At 38.5% G+C, this 19,518-nt stretch overlaps 1 protein-coding gene across 2 annotated transcripts in view; it reads right to left on the bottom strand.

Annotated features, from left to right (window-relative positions):
- The window catches only part of CRABP1 (cellular retinoic acid binding protein 1), a 43,109-nt gene extending 25,359 nt beyond the window's left edge, over nt 1–17,750 (bottom strand). Inside the window, exons 1-2 of one of the 2 annotated variants that reach the window (XM_073619174.1) lie at nt 17,434–17,750; nt 14,318–14,496 (exon numbers count right to left, since the gene is read on the bottom strand). In XM_073619174.1, coding sequence (XP_073475275.1) covers nt 14,318–14,496; nt 17,434–17,503 — 249 coding nt within the window. In that variant the 5' untranslated portion in view covers nt 17,504–17,750. The remainder of the gene's footprint in view (nt 1–14,317; nt 14,497–17,433) is intronic. The other variant, XM_073619175.1, reaches the window with a different exon arrangement.
- Between the last annotated feature and the right edge of the window lie 1,768 nt (nt 17,751–19,518).

The following is a 19,518-nucleotide window of genomic DNA, read 5'->3' as shown; positions in this document are numbered from 1 at the left end:
TACATGATTTTTTACATGACTATATTGTCTTGGTCAGAGCCAGGAGTCTCCTGGCCTGATTACCCTTTTATTTTTTTTGTTTTCTTTCTTCTTCTTTTTCTCCATTCTTGTCTTAACCTCTTCTATTACTATTCTTTCTTGAGGGTCGCCTAGAGGTTTGTCTGGTGCTTCCGGATCCATGGGTCTGCAGAACGGTGGGTAAGTTTGTTTGTCAATGCTCAATTGATTGCTTCCTATGTCTAATATAACGACTACTTCCCAGAATATCCGCCTATTATCTCATAATGTTCAGGGTTTCGGGTCCCCTGCCAAGCGGATTAAGGCCTTTACACACTACCACTCCTTGGGAGCAGACATTGTTGCCCTCCAGGAGACACATTTTCCCTCTCTATTTACCCCTAAATATCTCCATAAAGATTACCCTCTTTGTTACTATGCCAATGCGTCGGAAAAGAAGAGGGGAGTGGCCCCCTGTTTCTCTCGACGTGTATCATTTATCGAAACCAAAGTTATTAGAGATAAAGATGGGCGTTACCTTCTGGTCAAAGGCCATTTAGGGGAATCACTGATTACCTTCCTAATTTACTACGCTCTCAACACCAACCAAACCGCATTTTTTCATTCCCTTCTACGGTCCATGGCTCCCGAGTTTGAAGGCGCAGTGATCTTAGCGGGTGACTCTAATCTAGCCTTGGACCTTCTTAAAGATTAATCACACACTGTGGGGCTTCGTCCCCCTCCTAAGCAGAGTCATAAATTTTCACAACTACTTTATCATTATGAATTAGTAGATGTTTGGAGAGAGGCCAATCCAACTGCTAGAGATTACTCTCATTACTCGAGAGCACATAGATATTATTCCTGGATTGACCATGTGTTTTTTCTCTCGGGCTGCTACGTAAGTTGAACTCTGCCAAGATTCTATCTACCCCCTGGTCGGATCATGATCCGATTTTGGTTCAGATCTCAGACCTCACTAGTAGGACAACAAGCCCTCATTGGAGGCTGAATGAATCTCTCCTTGGTGACGAATCTCACTGTCTCGAGATCTCTACCCATTTACAAACTTACTTTGATGTTAACAACCCGGGAGACACATCTCCTGCTATCAATTGGGCTGCACACAAAGCCTCTAACCGGGGAGCCTTCATTCAGCTATCCTCCAGACTCAAAAAAGCCCACGTTAAATTGATCTCTGCCAAGACCAGGGAATTTGAAACTTTAACTAAACAACACAAATGCTCTCCATCTCTTGACTTATTTACTAAACTGGAACAATCTTGCTTAGAACTTAATCTATGTCTCACTACTAGGGCAGAGAAACAATTAAGGTGGAGGAATCACAAATTTTTCACCTGGAGGGACCGACCGGGTTCTTTATTAGCACATAAACTTACCCCTAGACATTCTCACCGAGCATTCCCCAAAATCAGACTATCAGGAGGTCATCTTTCTCAGGACCCCCAAAAAATTCTTCGGGAATTTCATGATTTTTATGCTGACCTATATAGTAATCCTCGGGACGCGGACCATCCATCCATTAGGGAATTCTTGGGGAATCTCCCTCTCATAACCATCACAGATGATCATAAAGACCTTATGGAGCAACCCTTTACGGGCGAGGAGATTAGTGCTGCCATTAAATCGCTGTCACTCCACAAGTCTCCTGGTCCAGATGGTCTTCCTAATCTATACTATAAAACATTTTCAGGACAATTAGTTCCACACATGGTACTGTACTTTAATTCCTTGCGGGATGGAGGTACGGTCCCGCTGGATGAAAATAAAGCGTATATCAGTGTTATCCCTAAACCTAACAAAGACTCTACTGATGCTCGTAACTATCGTCCTATTTCATTAATAAATTGTGATTTAAAGATCCTTACGAAAGTCTTGGCCTCTCACCTTAACATTTTTTTAGAGCACTATATTCATAAATACCAATCTGGATTTATAACAGGCCGTCAGACCCTAGATCAAATTAGTAGATCCATAACTCTAATTTCAGCGGTAAGGTCTAACTGGGATGCACCACCTACCCGGGAACTTAGGCTCCTTTCATTAGACCTTAACAAGGCCTTTGATAGCCTGAATTGGGATTACCTTTTTCTTTCCCTTGAGACCTTAGGATTTGGTTCAACGTTTATTTCCTTACGAAAAACACTATATTGCTCCCCAATAGCCCAAGTTTCTATTAGAGGACATAAATCACCGCTATTCCCCGTCCAGCGAGGTACGAGACAGGGATGCCCGCTCTCCCCCTTACTATTTGCATTAGCAATAGAACCCCTAGCTATAGCAATACGTTCCCACCCTGATATTCATGGTATTAATTGTGGCCAACAAGAACACAAATGTGCACTGTTTGCCGATGATGTCCTCGTGTATGTCACTAATCCCCAAGTAGTGATACCCAATCTGCTATCCTTACTAGATAATTTCTCACAACTTTCTGGTCTACGTCTAAATTCCCAAAAAACTGTTGCATTTAATATATCACTACCCCCTGCTGAAGTTCAGGCTCTTCAAAATACATTTAGTTTTTAATGGAATCCTCGTTCCCTTCCGTACCTAGGAATACACTTGACTTCATCCATAGACACCATTTATAGGGCAAATTATCCCCCATTATTTAAAAGACTCAAGGAAGATCTCCGTTGTTGGGCTGATTATTCTCTCTTATGGCTTGGCAGAGTCAATTCAATAAAAATGACACTTCTACCTAGACTCCTTTACTTTAGAACTTTACCGGTGGCAGTCCCGAGGGGGGACATACAGCGTCTACAGGCTGAGATTTTGCGCTTCAAATGGGGTAATAAAAGATCTCGGATACAAAACGAACACTTTATACACTGAAACCTATGGGGGGGTTAGGTGTCCCCAATTTACAGGCATATTATCAGTCGGCACAAATAGCCCAATTAGCCTATACCACGGCTAAAGGTTCAGTCCCTCTCTGGGTTTATATAGAGGCACTTGCCTGTCATCCATTGGCCATAGGATCACTAATGTGGCTTCCCAACCGTCGACGCCCACCTATACTGTGCCCCACTCTATCACATTCCCTAACAATATGGGATAGGTCACGCAACCGCAGTCCCCTGTCTTCCCCCCATACACCACTTGCTCCCATCTTCTGTAATCTGGAATTTCTACCTGGTTTGACCCCGCAGGTGTTTCAGTGGTGGCTCAATAAAGGGTTACTGAGAATTGGAGACTTTCTGAATGGGAATCAATTGCACACGATACAATACTTCAAAGATGAGTTTCAAATGCCCCCTAGTGAAATATTTTGGTATAATCAAATTGCATCGTTTGCCAGATCTAAACTTCACCAAGTAGTGGGCCCCTTCACGCTTACAACATTTGAATTAACTTGTCAGGCTAGGGGCTTTCAGAGGGGTCGGATTTCTGCGATCTATACTTCCCTCACTGAACCAGATTCAAAATTGAATTATATGGTCCAATGGGAAAAAGATTTGAATATAACTTTTGACCTTACAGAATGGCAAGATATTGCTTATCAGTTATCCAAAATTTCCATTAATACTGCTCTGATTGAGGCTAATTACAAAACGCTTCTACGTTGGTACTTGGTACCCACTAGAGTAGCTAAGATGCATCCTTCTACTTCTCCAAACTGTTTCCGACGTTGCGGTCAGTTGGGGACTATGCACCATATTTGGTGGCAATGCCCCCTCATAATCAGATTTTGGATTTGAATTTTCAATTTAATCAATTCAGTGACGGGGGTAAACATTCGTAGATCTCCTGAAGCCACCCTCTTTCACAAATTACCTGATGAAATCCCCAAACAATCAGTAAAATAATTAAATATATATTACTGGCGGCGAGAATTACAATTGCAAGACATTGGAAACAATCAATAATCCCTCTTGACCAGGTTAAGAATAAACTTAATTGGAATATGATCAATGATAAACTCACTCACATTCTCTGTAATAAAGTCAAGAAATTTAATAAGATATGGGACCCATGGATTGATTATATCTCAACTCCATAGCGTATCCCTGGACGACCCTCTCCTTCCCTCTCCAGCCCACTCTCTTTCGATTCTTACTTTCCTCTCTTCTCTTCTCTTTTTTGTTTTTTGTTTGGTTCTTTTCTTTCATTTCTGGAAACTTTAGCACAATACAGCTGCTCGCGGATGAGATCACTTATGACCATGAGACTTGGGACTGTCCCAGGGACCTTATCTGGGACCTCCCAAGATTCTGGGTCTATACCGTTCCCTCACATAAATATTACCTGGCTCATGATTGAGGGGCTAGGATTGGATCCCACCGATTTTTGCTGTTTGTCACACTTTTTGTGTCTTGTTACCGTAATGGGTGGAGAATGGATGATGGGAATTTACTTTAACTACTGCTGTATTGGAGAATTTTGCTTTGACAATTTGATATTAATCTGCTTATATTACTGACTATTTTGTACTTTGTTATGTTTTTCACTAAAAACATTGAAATATAAACTATACATTATGAAGTTGCTACAGCATGGTACATCTGTAGTAAATAGAGATTTTAAATAATTGTTTTAATTCTGTCCGTTGGTAATTTGTTCCGCTGTATCTTTTATTGTTCCAATCTTCTTGCAGGATGAATACTCTGGTAAACCCACCCCGACTTTTTGAGTGTGATCTCTATAAAAGGGCAGATGTGAGGCAGCCATATAAATCATGGCTTCATGCTGTGCCATGTCAGGATTAATAAACTGTACATCGTGTGGTCTGTGTAACGTCTGGGATATAATCATGTAGCCAATTCACGTTCGGTGTGACAGCCAAAGAAATATATAGCGCATTGTAGCCCATTATGCGTATCATCTGTTACACTAATGTACTTCCACTGACAGCTGTAACGTGTCCAGCTATTTCACTCACTCTGCCGTCATTGTGTTAAATTAAAGCACTTACACTTTCAGCACTTAAGTGGGGAATATATTATTTTATGGTTATTTTTATGTGGCTTATATAATTAAAATGAGGTTCCTGTTTTTATGGTAGGATACACATTTAAATAGCTCAGGGTACTGCACTGCATTCTTGGTTACGTGCTATGTTAGTTTATATTGATCATTTTGTTTTTTAAGCAATTAGCAGTAGATACAGTAATGAAGGGTTGTCATTTGGAAATTGTCTCTGATTGGCTTCACTTTATATTACAGGCCCATAAATATATAAAAAAATGAGCCATAGATATATAACCATTTATTTAGCGTAAATATGACTGAGTTTTATGTTTTCCTTTAGTACTTTGGAGCTGATGCAATACCTGTTTACTGACCCATTCCAGAGTTCCTGACAGGATGTTCAATTAACTAAAAAGGCCTAAAGTACTTGTAGGTTTATAGGAAAAAAATAATACACAAAGGATTAACTTAAGGTTGCAAATGTATATGCCAGTCTGGCCATGGACAGTATTCCAATTACAAAATCACAGAATCGCAATTTTTTGTTTACCAGTTTTACATTAAAAAGGTCACCATATCATCCTTTATGGATTAATTTAGATTCACAATTCAAATAATACAGTATGAATACTTCACTAAAATGTTTGAACTACTTTATCTTTGCTTGTTTTTTATTTCATTCATAAAAGTTTTTCCTCTCCAAAGTTTTTAATTCACATACATAAATATTGCATAGGTGTGCAATCATTATTCATTCTTTCCATGAAATACTTATTCAGTCATTGCAAGCCTTTATTTTTTTTTATAAATCTGTATTTTCTTTTAATCCTAAAACCATAATATACCTGCACCTTTAATATCTTAATTTTCTTCTTTCGTCTATAGACACTCCATAGAACCTCACAGTTATCACTAGGCACCAGTTTATAAGGAAAAAAAACACTGTGTTCCAATCACAAGTAATTGTTGCATATATGTATACTGTATATATGCATATATGTATACTGTATGTGTAATATATATATATATATATATATATATATATATATATATATATATATATATATATCTGTAGTGGACATTTGTATGTGAGCTATGAGAAAAAAGTGAAAAAACAAGCTGCAAAAAAGAATTGTAAATCAAGTAGTGCCCGAACAAAACGTTTATGTTATTATCCTCACATTGGGACAGTGACCACCCACTTTAAAAAAAAATATAGTTGAGTATCATTTTTACATTTTTGCAAAACAATATTGGTTTATTGTCAATTAAGGGACACAGGAAGTTCTTCATCTTCAGTTTATATTGCTGCCTACAGAAAGGCTGGACACTAGCAAACAAAAAACCTGTAGGCTAGGATAACTGCTTCTACTAGTCTCAGTTTTTGCTAATGTCCTAGGAAGATTGAGTTCATTTCTTCAGCTCTGATGTGTAAAAGACTAACTTACTTTGCTAGCAAATTTTTTACTCTTTAACATAATTTTATTTGACCAGGACTCATTTCTATATCACTTCTAGAACTAGCCTCTGCAACTATCTAGCACAGCTGTCTTTTACATGGACTTTGGACTGCTGCATTTGGACCCCTCCAAACTGGATGATGTAGGAATAGCCTGGAGGTGACATTCAGGCTCCAGGTTCCACATAGGGTGCTTTCCAGATCCTGTTCTGGTAAAAAGTTAGCCATAGAGCTCTTGTCAGGTCCAAAGCTACTGGCATTGCCAGTTAACCCTTGTCATTGCATCGTACTCTGAGCCTTTCATTGCTTTAGTGCCATGTTGTCACAACATGTGTGATACTAGACACACGTGGGCAACCCTGCTGAATCTTGTGCCCCCAGCTTAAACTCTACTAAAGGCTCTAAGGTTGCTTATAGTGTGTCCACTGAAGATGATGAGTTTGGTAAGCTGGAATCCTGTTGCCCTATCCTTTCCTCTTAAAGTATATTCTGTCCACAGAGGCCACAAGCACACTCTCATTTCTTCTCCCGCAGATTCAGTATCTGATTCACCTCCAGCATTGGCAGCCTCTGAGCCATGAACTGCTGAAACTCTTTCTGTCTGTTGTTTCAGACTTGACCTGATGAGCTTGTCCCAGAGGAGTAACAATCTCCTGCCATTACTCCCAAATGAAAAGAGACTGTTTTGGCTTCTATTGAGCCGTTATGCACTACTCTGAAACTGAGGATCAGCTTGTTTCCATTGTCCCCCTCTGCCTCCACTGTGTTTTATGCAGTGTCCACCCTAACAAAGCGACAACCATACTGGTGGAGGATGCACCTGTCTTTAAGGACCCGAGTGATTAATGGTTGGAAGCCCTCTCTAGAGCCCTCTTTTTGCTCGCAGGTCATACTGGTCATACTGTTTACTCTGTCTTGGCTGTGACCTTGCCAAACCTTGGCTAACTATTCATAGTTCCTTTAAAGTACATACCTAGGATTATCAATTTATGTAGCAAAGAACTTTAAAGGGCATATACCTTATGGCACCATACAGAATTTTTTTTTTTTTTATAAAAATATACAAAGTTTATTATACAAGTATTAAAAAAACACATATGAAACCATATCCAATATTGTAACAAAGGGTTAACATATATGTTTCACTACATGGTAGAGGACATCATGCCACATCTCAACTCAATGTGTTTCAAATAATCAAATCTCCATCAGAAGAAAATGTGGATGAAATCTAAAAGAATGTACCGCATAGGTATAAGAATATGTACTATCATCATTCATTGTACTTTGAGAGGTAGCTATATACTGTACTTTATAATTATGTGTTATGTTCTTCTAGATTTAATCCACGTTTTCTTCTGATGAAGATTTGATTATTTGAATCGCGTTGAGCTGAGATGTGGCATGATGTCCTCTACCATATAGAGTGCAAAGGTTTTAGGCAGGTGTGAAGAAATGCTGTAAAGTAAGAATGCTTTCAAAGATACATATTTGAAATGTTTTATTTTATCAATTGACAAAATGTAAAGTGAGCAAACAGAAGAAAAATCTAAATCAAAATCAGTATCTGGTGTAACTACCCTTTGGGTTCGAACCAGTATCAATTCTTACACTTGCGCACCTTGTACACTTGAACAAAGTCAGGCATTTGGTAGAATTAGAGTCAGGTGTATGAATAACAAATTATACCAAGCAGGTGCTAATGATAATCAATTTCATATGTAGGTTGAGATGCAGTCATTTCCTGAAACAGAAACAGCTGTGTAGGAGGCCTAGAACTGGGTGGGAAATATCCAAACTCTGTTACTAAGATGAGGTTGTGAAAGACTGTTTTATGTCACAGGTCATACACCCAGGCAAAAATGAGCACAGCAACAAGAAACATAGTAGTTATACTGTATCAGTAAGGTCTCTCCCAGGCAAAGATTCAAGCGCTTTTGAAAAAGCACAAAGAAATGGGCTTCGTTTACGGCTTTGAGGACCGTAGATGCAGTGTATGGCCATGGAAACAATGCAGCAGATGAAAGACACATTATGCTTACTTTCCTTTACCTTCTGAAGATGTCCAGTGGTGCCATCAGTACAGAACTGTCAGAAACCAGTAGGACTCAGGTATACCAATCTAATGTCCAGAGAAGTCTGGTCAGAAATGCTTCATGGAAGAATTGACATGGAAACAGGGCTAAGCAACTCAACTATGTACAAAAAACATAGGAACTGGGGTGCAGAAAAATGGCAGCAGGTGCTCTGAACTGATGAGTCAAATTTTGAAATATTTGACTGTAGCAGGAGGCAATTTGCTTTCCAGAGGCCTGGAGAGGGATACAATACTGAGTGTCTGCAGGCAACAGTAAAGCATGGTGGAGGTTCCTTGCAAGTTTTGGGCTGCATTTCTGCAAACTGAGTTTGTTGTTTGGTCAGGATCAATGGTGTCCTTAATGCTGAGAAATGCAGACAGATACTTATCCATCATGCCATACTATCAGGGAGGAGTGTGATTGGCCCCACATATATTCTGCACCAGGAAAACAACCCCAAACATACAGCCAATGTCATTAAGAACTATCTTCAGTGTAAAGAAGAACAAGGAGTCCTGGAAGTGATGGTTTGGTTCCCACAGAGCTCTAATCTCAATATCATAGAGTCTGTCTGGGATTACATGAATAGACAGAAGTATTTGAAGCAGCCTACATCCACAGAAGATCCGTGGTTAGTTCTCCAAGATGTTTGAAACAACATACCTGCTGAGTTCCTTCAAAACTTTGTGAACGTGTACCTAGAAAAATTGATTGTGTTTTGAAAGCAGAGTGGTCACAAAAATATTGATTTGATTTGGATTTCTCTTCTGTTCATTTAATTTCCATTTTGTTAATTGATAAAAAATAAACTGTTAACCCTTAAACTTTTTTTTTAATCAAAACTTTTTTATTGACAAAGATAGTAAGTGACTGTTCAGTACAATAATAAGACACGCAGAGTCATCTTAACATGGTCCTTTTGACATAATGTATATACATATGTAGAAATAGATATATAAGGCAGTCACCTGTTAAGTAGCAAATAGATAGAATTTTTATGCAATAACCTAAAACAAAAGAAAGAATACCTAACAAAACTACCCAAACTTGTTAATGGGCAACTGCACAGAATGTCAAATCATCTACACTTATGTATAGAACATGAGAAAAACAACCCTTAAACTTAAACTATTAACACTACTATTTCTGAAAGCATGCTTAAATTACAGCATTTTTTCACACCTACCTAAAACTTTTTCACAGTAGTGTATGCTAAACCTTTTTGTTACAAATTTGGATATGGTTTCATATGTGTTTCTAATATTTGTATAAATAACTTATATAATTATTATTTATAAATATATATTTGCTCTTTAAAGTCGTTTGCTACAGAAATTGGTAATCTTTGGTACGATACGTTGGATGTGGGCACCTAATGACACAGAGCTTTTTTTGAGGGGCCACTGGAGGTTTCCTGTCTTATCTACTGCATGGATCTCCTAGTCTCCTGTTTATACACATCTGGAGGATACTTTAGTTAAACTGCTTTAGTGTGGAACCCATGTCTAAGAAGTGTCTGGTCTGTATGGCCTTCAAGGGACAACGTCTCTTCGAATCCACTTTTGATTTTCAAGGATGCTATGGGTGCCAAAAGAACCAATCTTCCTCCAGAAGAAGCCCAAGGAACACACTCCATAGTTTTTTCTTCTCTATTGGCTAAGAAACATCCCTTTTGCTTCTTCACTCCTGCACCATTCACTTGTAGACCCCTCAAGCTTGAATCCCAGTCCCCCACCAAGGTCTAGGGCTCAAAGTCGCCCAGTTGCTCAACATAAAGGTGTACCCCCACTTTCCAGAGTAGAGAGAAGTTTGTTAACCTTTTCAGACACTTGGAGTGCTTGCATCTCTGATTCCTGGGTGTGGAAGGTGATATTTATGGGCTACCACTGGAATTTTGCTCTCTCCTCAGTTTCTCACTTCCAACCTTCCTTTGTCACTGCACAGATTAACAGATCTCCATTGAGCCCTCCCGGGTCTTCTAGATTAAGGTATCTTACCTCTAGTTCCTGTGGCAGAACAGTTTCAGGGGATTTACTCCAACCTGTTCACTGTTCCCAAATACAAAACGGGCATCCACTTCATCTTCAATCTAAAAGCACTACATTTCTTTATTCAAGCTCAGAAATTCTGTATGGAATCCACCAGGTCTGTTTGGACATCTAGGAAGCATACCTACATGTCTCGATCTTTCCTGTATCTCAGTGTTTCCTATGCTTTGTTGTGGGACCCATACACTACCAATCAGTAGCCCTGCCCTTCAGTCTTTTGTCTGCACCTGGACCTAATCCCCAAAGTACTGGTCTTAGTATTAGCCCTGCTGCACTCTCATGGCATCCCCATTTTAAGTTTATTACTGTAAATATACTTCTGTTGGGAGAACAGTAAGCACAGGTTCTGTTGGACAACATGGCTTTCATTGTCCTAACATTGATCCTGAAGGATCATCTGATCTATTTTCAGCTGGACAATGTGGACTTCTTGTGTGATATATGCCACCAGCGCAACTAAACAAAAAATTAAAGTTAGTGTCAATATATAGGATATGCTGCAGCTAGCAGTTCACCACTAGTGCTAGTGGGGACAAATAGAAGATATATATATATATATATATATATATATATACACACATACATACAATAGATAACTGTGCTTACCCTTTGGTGCCTAACAAATCAAAAGATATCAGAAAAGTCAAATATACCATCAAATATAATTACAAACTTAATGATTCACATCAATAAACAATTGTGCTTAACAATATCTATATCCATATATATCTATATACATATATATACATATATATATATATATATATATATATATATATATATATATATATATATATATATATATACACATACATATATATATATATATATATATATATATATATATATACAAAAAGTCCCAATGTGCATTCTTCATATGTTAATCCACCGTGCTGAACAAAAATCTGCAATCTAAAACATTTCTGATTCATAATCCACCACCACCTTCCAATATATGCTCTTACCAGAAACTGGTAAATTGGAAGCCTGTATTGTGCCTTAATCTCTCTGGTTCTTTAAAGTGGAAGTAAACCCATGCATAAAACAGTTTCATTTCTGGCACATGCCGGAAATGTAACACTCCCATTGGTTGTGCTCTCAACCAAACTGTCAAACCATCCAATGGCTGGTATAATAACTGATCACATGTGCAGCATCATGGCAGTTGTAGATTAAACAGGGGCAAGTATGGCAGCTTCCTTGGCTGCAAATGATAGGGGGGTTTACTTACACTTTAAACAGATGGTCAGGGATATATCCAACAGGTACAGCGATACTCTCTCATTTATCTCCAGTGTTTTATGGTTCACAGACTCTCCAAGCACCGGGACCTCGCCAGCAATTACTATCAGTGGAAGGTACGGATATAATAGAGCAGAGTACGGAAACTGATACGGCCCACACTACACAGGGGAAATTTACAATAATATGTAATATACAGTGTGGAATAATTGAAAGCTCTATCAGGATTTAATGGCTATCTCTGCAGGGAGATTTCCTGTACCCTATGTCCTGGGAAAGGAAGTAAGGGGCACTTTCACAGGGGCACATGGAAAACTGTGACAGAGGTTTTACCCCTTCCTCATGCTATCCAATATTTTAAAAAAAAAGTTTGGGCTGCAAGTTCACCTTAGAAAATATATAGTGTAGCGCTATGCGTATAAATAATAATACAAAATTAAGCTCGAGCTATCTCTCAATGGCCGGCACATAGACAAGAAGTATTTCAAAGTTAGATAAAGAGTGACTCAATACAAAAAGTGCACTATATATTACAAAATGACATGTAAAATATAATAATTACAATACACCAGTGAAGTGTGAAGACAAGACCAAATAATGGATAAAAAAATCAACCAAAAAAGTCCAAAATATTTAGAAAGTGTATTCCTGATGGGAATCGAAAACCACCACCAACAGTCTCTGAGGGTTAACTGGTGAAGATAAAAAATTGGAAAGCTTCTGGTAGGTGAAAGGGTAAAACATCAAGTGAAATGAGACGTCTGGATATATGATAGAACCATCACCAGGGCATCTGAGGAGGCTTACCGGAAGCAGGGGACTTGAAAAGACATACGTCTTACAAGTCTCAAAAAGCTTATTTAGCTGCCAGGGCTGGCAAGATGGAACATCGGGTATCCACAACTTCAAATAGGGGGGAAGGGAAGATCTGTCACAGCTTCAACCGTCCAAACTTAAGCCGCGTTACATGATGCTCCAGCCCACAGCCTTTTCCTCTTCTGTTTACTTACTTGTTGGGTCCTTCTTCAGGGATGGTTGAGGGACTTGCACTGGGCTTTAACAAATTTTTCAAAACAAAAAGAAGTGCACACTCCAAATTATAATCTCATAGTCGTGGCTCTCTTTGGGCTCTCCAAGTGATTAATGTCAATGTTGATGCATGTTCATAGCGGGGTCACTGGAGGACCCCAGAATCACAAGGAAAATGTTCCTTTGCTTCCTGTTAGAACAGGAAGCAAAGGAACATTTTCCTTGTGATTCTGGGGTCCTCCAGTGACACAAGGAAAATGTTCCTTTGCTTCCTGTTAGAACAGGAAGCAAAGGAACATTTTCCTTGTGATTCTGGGGTCCTCCAGTGACCCCGCTATGAACATGCATCAACATTGACATTAATCACTTGGAGAGCCCAAAGAGAGCCACGACTATGAGATTATAATTTGGAGTGTGCACTTCTTTTTGTTTTGAAAAATTTGTTAAAGCCCAGTGCAAGTCCCTCAACCATCCCTGAAGAAGGACCCAACAAGTAAGTAAACAGAAGAGGAAAAGGCTGTGGGCTGGAGCATCATGTAACGCGGCTTAAGTTTGGACGGTTGAAGCTGTGACAGATCTTCCCTTCCCCCTATTTGAAGTTGTGGATACCCGATGTTCCATCTTGCCAGCCCTAGCGGCTAAATAAGCTTTTTGAGACTTGTAAGACGTATGTCTTTTTAAGTCCCCTGCTTCCGGTAAGCCTCCTCAGATGCCCTGGTGATGGTTCTATCATATATCCAGACGTCTCATTTCACTTGATGTTTTACCCTTTCACCTACCAGAAGCTTTCCAATTTTTTATCTTCACCAGTTAACCCTCAGAGACTGTTGGTGGTGGTTTTCGATTCCCATCAGGAATACACTTTCTAAATATTTTGGACTTTTTTGGTTGATTTTTTATCCATTATTTGGTCTTGTCTTCACACTTCACTGGTGTATTGTAATTATTATATTTTACATGTCATTTTGTAATATATAGTGCACTTTTTGTATTGAGTCACTCTTTATCTAACTTTGAAATACTTCTTGTCTATGTGCCGGCCATTGAGAGATAGCTCGAGCTTAATTTTGTATTATTATTTATACGCATAGCGCTACACTATATATTTTCTGATTAATTTACTTCTATCTATGTCTTAGAGGCGTGTTAGCCGCTTATTGTGTAACTATCTTTTTAACATCATTGGGGCAGCGCTGTACTTATCCTCCCTTTTTGATTGCAAGATCACCTTAGAAGAATGTAAATTTAAATTGTTGTTTTTCAGTGTCATTCCTCTGGTGCCTCAACTAGGTCTCTCAGTGAAAATTACTAGTATTATGAATATTTAATACTGATTTACAAAATCACATAAGTGTTGTACTTAAGGATTGGAGTTGTGAAATTGTAATCTGTATAAATTGATATATAAATATACCTTTCACTTGATAAGTTAGACACATTGAAAGTGTCCTAAACACATTTGGCTAAGCCATCTCTCACAAAAATGGGATCACAGTGTCATGGCAGATTAATATATAAAGAAGAACTACCTTGCATTTTCTGCCATCCACAGTCTCCTCATCAAACTCTTCTCCAACTGTAAACTGGATCTCTGTAGTTCTAACCGTGGTAGATGTCTTAATATAAAACTGGTCTCCATTCTGACGGATCTCAACGTGAGGTTTAGAAGCTGCGGCCACTGCCACTTTCCTGAGCATAGCATTCACACCTGTGTTGTTGAATTAATTGAGAAAAGACCCAATGAATAATTATCATCCATTTTGAGGTTTAAATGGTCCTATGCAACTAATGACCTTTTATAGAACTAGACTAAATATTTGGTCTAGTTCAGGGCTCCTCCCATACTTACAGCCAAACTTCTTAATTACAGATAATAGTTTCAGCAGTACACAACATAATAGCCATACACAATCCCATTATAATGTACATAATTACAGCCATTTTTGTTCTGGGTCAGTGAATCAGAAAATATTGAAAGTTCATGTTAAAGTGGTAGTAAAGTCTTCTTCTTCTACCTTTTTGACTTGTACTTATAGGTAAGCCTATAATAAGGCTTACCTGTAGGTACAGGGAATATCTCCTAAACTTGCACTGTTTAGGAGCTATTCACACTGCATGCACCCAGTAACATCACATATCTATGTCATCCCTTCAGAGCTTCACGCCGCGACCGTGCGGAAATGATGTTATCATGGCTCGGCCAATCAGACGGTCAGAGCACTTGAACCCAGAAGGAAATCCAGGTGAAGATAAAAGCCCTGTCAGCAGTGACAGTGCGACACTGGAGGGCTTCATTCTAAGGTAAGTATTTCATAATGTGCTAGTATGCAATGCATACTAGCACAATATGCCATTGTCTTGCAGGGTTTTTAAAAAAAAGTGCGGTTTACAATCGCTTTAAGGCTTCCTTTAATGTGTATCTGAACCTAAAATCAAAAATGTAATCTATTGCAGCTAAACAATTCTTAGATGTGGTGGTTGCATTTGTTTTATTTCTCAGACTGTGAACACTTTCAGCAAGTACAGAAAATGTCTGTTGATCTTGTCTGAAATTCAATGTTCTTGTCACTTCCTGTGAGTTTAAAAGAAAGCACATTTTATTTTGTAAACTGCTAGTCCTATCTATCCATAATGTAATGATATGAACAAAATCAGACATGTTTGAAGTACAGTTGTATGACAACCATGGCTGCCACCATAGATATAATAAATAAATGAGTATAGACATGAGAGCGGTTTTAAGTGTTACTTGTAGGATTACAAAGTGAAATAAAAAATACAATAAAAAAGCCTAAAAAAGAAAAATGCAACCACATCTAATGACTGGAAACCTGCATTATATAAAATTTATGGTTTGGGGTTTAAATACAATTTAAGCTTATTTCACCCAATTTTAAATGTATATTTTAGACATTAACCACCTCAGAGTAATTCATTAGAAAGATGATATTCAATCAATTCCAAAAGCTGAAAAAAACTCTGATTGTGGTGGGTGGAGTTAATGTAGAACATTTTTAGCAAAAACCCAGTAATTATAGAAGTTGCCTATACCAATCCATTTTCTGTGGTCCAAATTTTTTAACGTGGGAACCAATTAAACTCTCCAAATAACTTTTCTTAACCACCCAACATCTACAGGATAGGGTAAAACTGCAATCTTCTGCTATTGATAAATATTTTAAAGCATTAGAGACACAATACCAAGAGACCTGCGTCTAAAAATAGGTTTGTAGAGATGTTTTTTGTTGACTTGTATAGAGCACAAACTAGCAGACGTCAAAAAATCATTGAGATCTAATTTTTTTTAAAACTGATCTTGTGGAGCATGTGTTTCATCTTAGTGAAAATATATATAATGCATCTCTAAGAACATATGTAATAGCCAATAAATGCGCCAATAATATAAAACACAAGAAACAATCTTAAGGCATCGGTATGCCGTGTTAACCAAAGCCACAAGCTTGAATTGTTGCTTATACATCCAGTGGTTTATAAAAGATTCAGAATGACAGCTAAATCAGTTGTTTTCACTGATTTATTGTTTTATGCGTTTAAGAAAAGGTATGTATATTTTAATCACATTACATTGTTTCAGTCTATATTTTGGGTTTAAAAATTTTGATTCAGCGTTTATATCACCAATGTTTATTGGATCTTGGGTCATAAAATATATTTATATTGCTATTTTAAGAATCAAAGCATGACTTTTAGGGTGAGTCTTTTTCATTTTTTCAGACATTGCTATGTTACATATTTGCCCCCACCCCCCAAAAATAATCCATGTACTCATTTTCACATCACATAAACTCAAATAACCAAAGAGTTATTTTTTCTGTTGGTGAAATGCACCTCTATTCCAAACTACTACACGTACACAGGGGAATATAAAACAGGGACTTTTGTTTGGAGCAAAACCAATTCACTTTACCAAATACCTTCTTTCTTTGAAGTTTATGTATCATTTTAATGTATATGCTGCCTGGAAGAGGAATTCCTTGGTGTTACTATACATTACACCCCTTTAACACTTATAGTATTTTTTATAAGTAGTAGATGTGGCATTTACTAAATATTCACTGCATGTGAATCAATCACTGTAATTTAAAACACATGTACCAAAAAGATACAATTGCAATGAATGATTGGTGTATGTCACAGTCACTGCTTTATACATATAACCTATATGCTTTTCATATAATTCTCTTACTTTACTTTTCTTTTGGCAAATAACCAACCCATAAATACATTTGCAATAATACTAAACCTGTCTGGATCCCCACCTGTAGATGTTAGCCTGTTAGAAGAAAGTACATTTCTATAAGTAACATCTTTCTCATTAACAAAATGATTATTGAATTTACAGAGCCTCTTTCCATTCCTTAAACATTTTACACATCTATCTATCTATCTATCTACAAAATGTACAAATGATGTAGCTATGGTGCGGTCTCATAAGAAACAAAATAAAGGCAGTAACTTTGGAGTCCTCTGAAAAGTTAGCAATCACAATTAATTACCTAGGTACAGTGTATAAATCAAAGACAGGTAATAGACAAGGATAATTAATATAATACGAGTGCAAAACTTTAAGCGTAAGATTAAGATGCTATAATATCCTACACAATTAGTGGTCTGCCAGTCTTACCAAGGGCTTTCAGAAGTTCATCAAAATTCTCGCTGCTTTTCATTTTCCAGATTCCTGCAAAATCCGGCATGGTATCTGTGCTAATTCCCTGGCAGGCGTTGGCAGTGAGAAGGACAGAAATGAAGGAACAGAAAGGCTCACCCTGAGAGACGGTCTGATTCCAGCCAGACGTCTAAATGAGTCCTGTCTTATTCTCTCATGTGTGTCATCTTGATGGAGGAGAGAATGGGTGCCCCTCCTTCTGCCCTCTCCTCTGCCCCCTTTCTGAAATGTCAGTTTTTCATTCTGGACATAAGCACCTTACCAGGATATATTCCTTTTATAGGAATAATGGACACTACTAAATTACTGTTTAGCTGTAGCTATAGGTCTACAATGTAATGGATGATACTTATTCCCATTTGAGAAAGGCAGTATCTTTCTGGATATAAAAAAACATGTTACAAAAATATTTATTGCTTCTGGAGAGTTTAAAAAACATCACAGCTGCACAGATTGGGCTTCATTGCATAAATGGGAAAAAAATGTGACATTTAGACAACTCATTGAAGCATGTACCTAAAAATTTGTATGTATTTGTATAAAAAGGTATACACGTACAGTATGCGCACCTTGCAGTGGCGGTCCGCTCATTAGGGGTGCAGGGGCGCCGTCACTCTAATCAATGTGCCCGGCCCATAATCTCCAAGCAGGGTGCCGGATGCATGGATTTCAATTTGTTTTTTTTTTTTTTAGAAGCACGTAAATAGAAGCACACCCACTTGTGTGACATTAGCGAATTAACATTCGCTAATGTCTTCCTGCTTCTCCTCCTGGCAAATCAGGAAGCGGGTCCTGAGACCCGATTAGCGAGGGATTTTTAGGAGGAGAAGCAACGGCCCCAACTCGGCTCTTCCCTCCGCAACCTCCTCCCCGCACCTCCAAGCACCTTCCCGCATGAGGTAAGGCCATGGATCGCCGCCTTCCCGATCGCTCAACCGAGCGCCGAGGGGGGTTAATGCGAGCGAGCGCCGGGGGGTAGTGTGAGTGGGGGTAGGGCCAGGTTTGTTTGCCCCACCCCAAAATTTCGAGCACCAGCTACCACTGGCACCTTGAATGTAACTATTAAGTTCCCCTATGACATGTGACATCCTAAAAAAAATTGGATTTTCGTACCATGAAATCAATTTCTTGGAGTCTCTTGAGGGACACAGGAATTTAGAGAGTATAGATTTGTACTGCTGCCTACAGGAGAACTGGACACTGGCAATCAAAAAAATATGGGTCAGCCTAGTATAACCCATCGTACTACCAGTATGCCTCAGTTTTGTGAAACTCTGTACTGATAGCACACTCATAAACACAGTGAGAGGTGGGACCTGTGTCCCTCAATATGCTCCAAAAAATGGATTTTACCATTAGTATAAAAATCCCATTTTCTTTTGCATCCATTGAAGGACACAGGAATCCAGAGATTGTCAGGGCATCCAAACGCAATGCAACAGCAACAGAAAACTAACAGGTCCATGCAGAAAACAACAGAACTGAGGCTTGCCTGTAGCTCAGAGAGCCACATAAAGGACTTTATTTCAAAAGCCAGAATCAAATGTGGTGTGAACATCCACCTAATAGAACTTCCAGAGTATGCGAACAGAAGACAATGTGGAAGTCTTGCAATGCTGAAAAACCATTGTCTAATGCCAAAAAGCCCAAGAAGCACTCACAAACCTAGTACAGTGTGCCTTGACAGGAAAGGGTGAAACCATAAGGTTTAATTGATGGTTTATCTGAGCCACTGAGAAATGGTGGAACATGAAGCTGGTTCCCCTCCAAAAAGAAAATCAGCATTGACAAATAAACAATTTTTCTAATAGTGAGGTAAACCCACACACAACACCAAGTGCACTCAGGCAATATATGAATATCTCCTTCTGATGAACTGGAGCCAGAAATAAGAATGGAAGAGCAGTGTGATGGTTGAGCTGCAAGGCCAAAACTGTCCTAGAAAGGAAGGAGGATCTGGGCATCCACACTACCTTATTCTTATGTAAGACCAGAAAGGAATGTTTATAGGATAGGACTGACAGCTCAGTGGCAATAGGGAAC

This window comes from Aquarana catesbeiana, linkage group LG03, assembly GCF_042186555.1.
Source record: "Aquarana catesbeiana isolate 2022-GZ linkage group LG03, ASM4218655v1, whole genome shotgun sequence".
Classification (NCBI taxonomy): Eukaryota; Metazoa; Chordata; class Amphibia; order Anura; family Ranidae; genus Aquarana; species Aquarana catesbeiana.
This window is presented reverse-complemented; position numbering and strand designations above follow the sequence as displayed.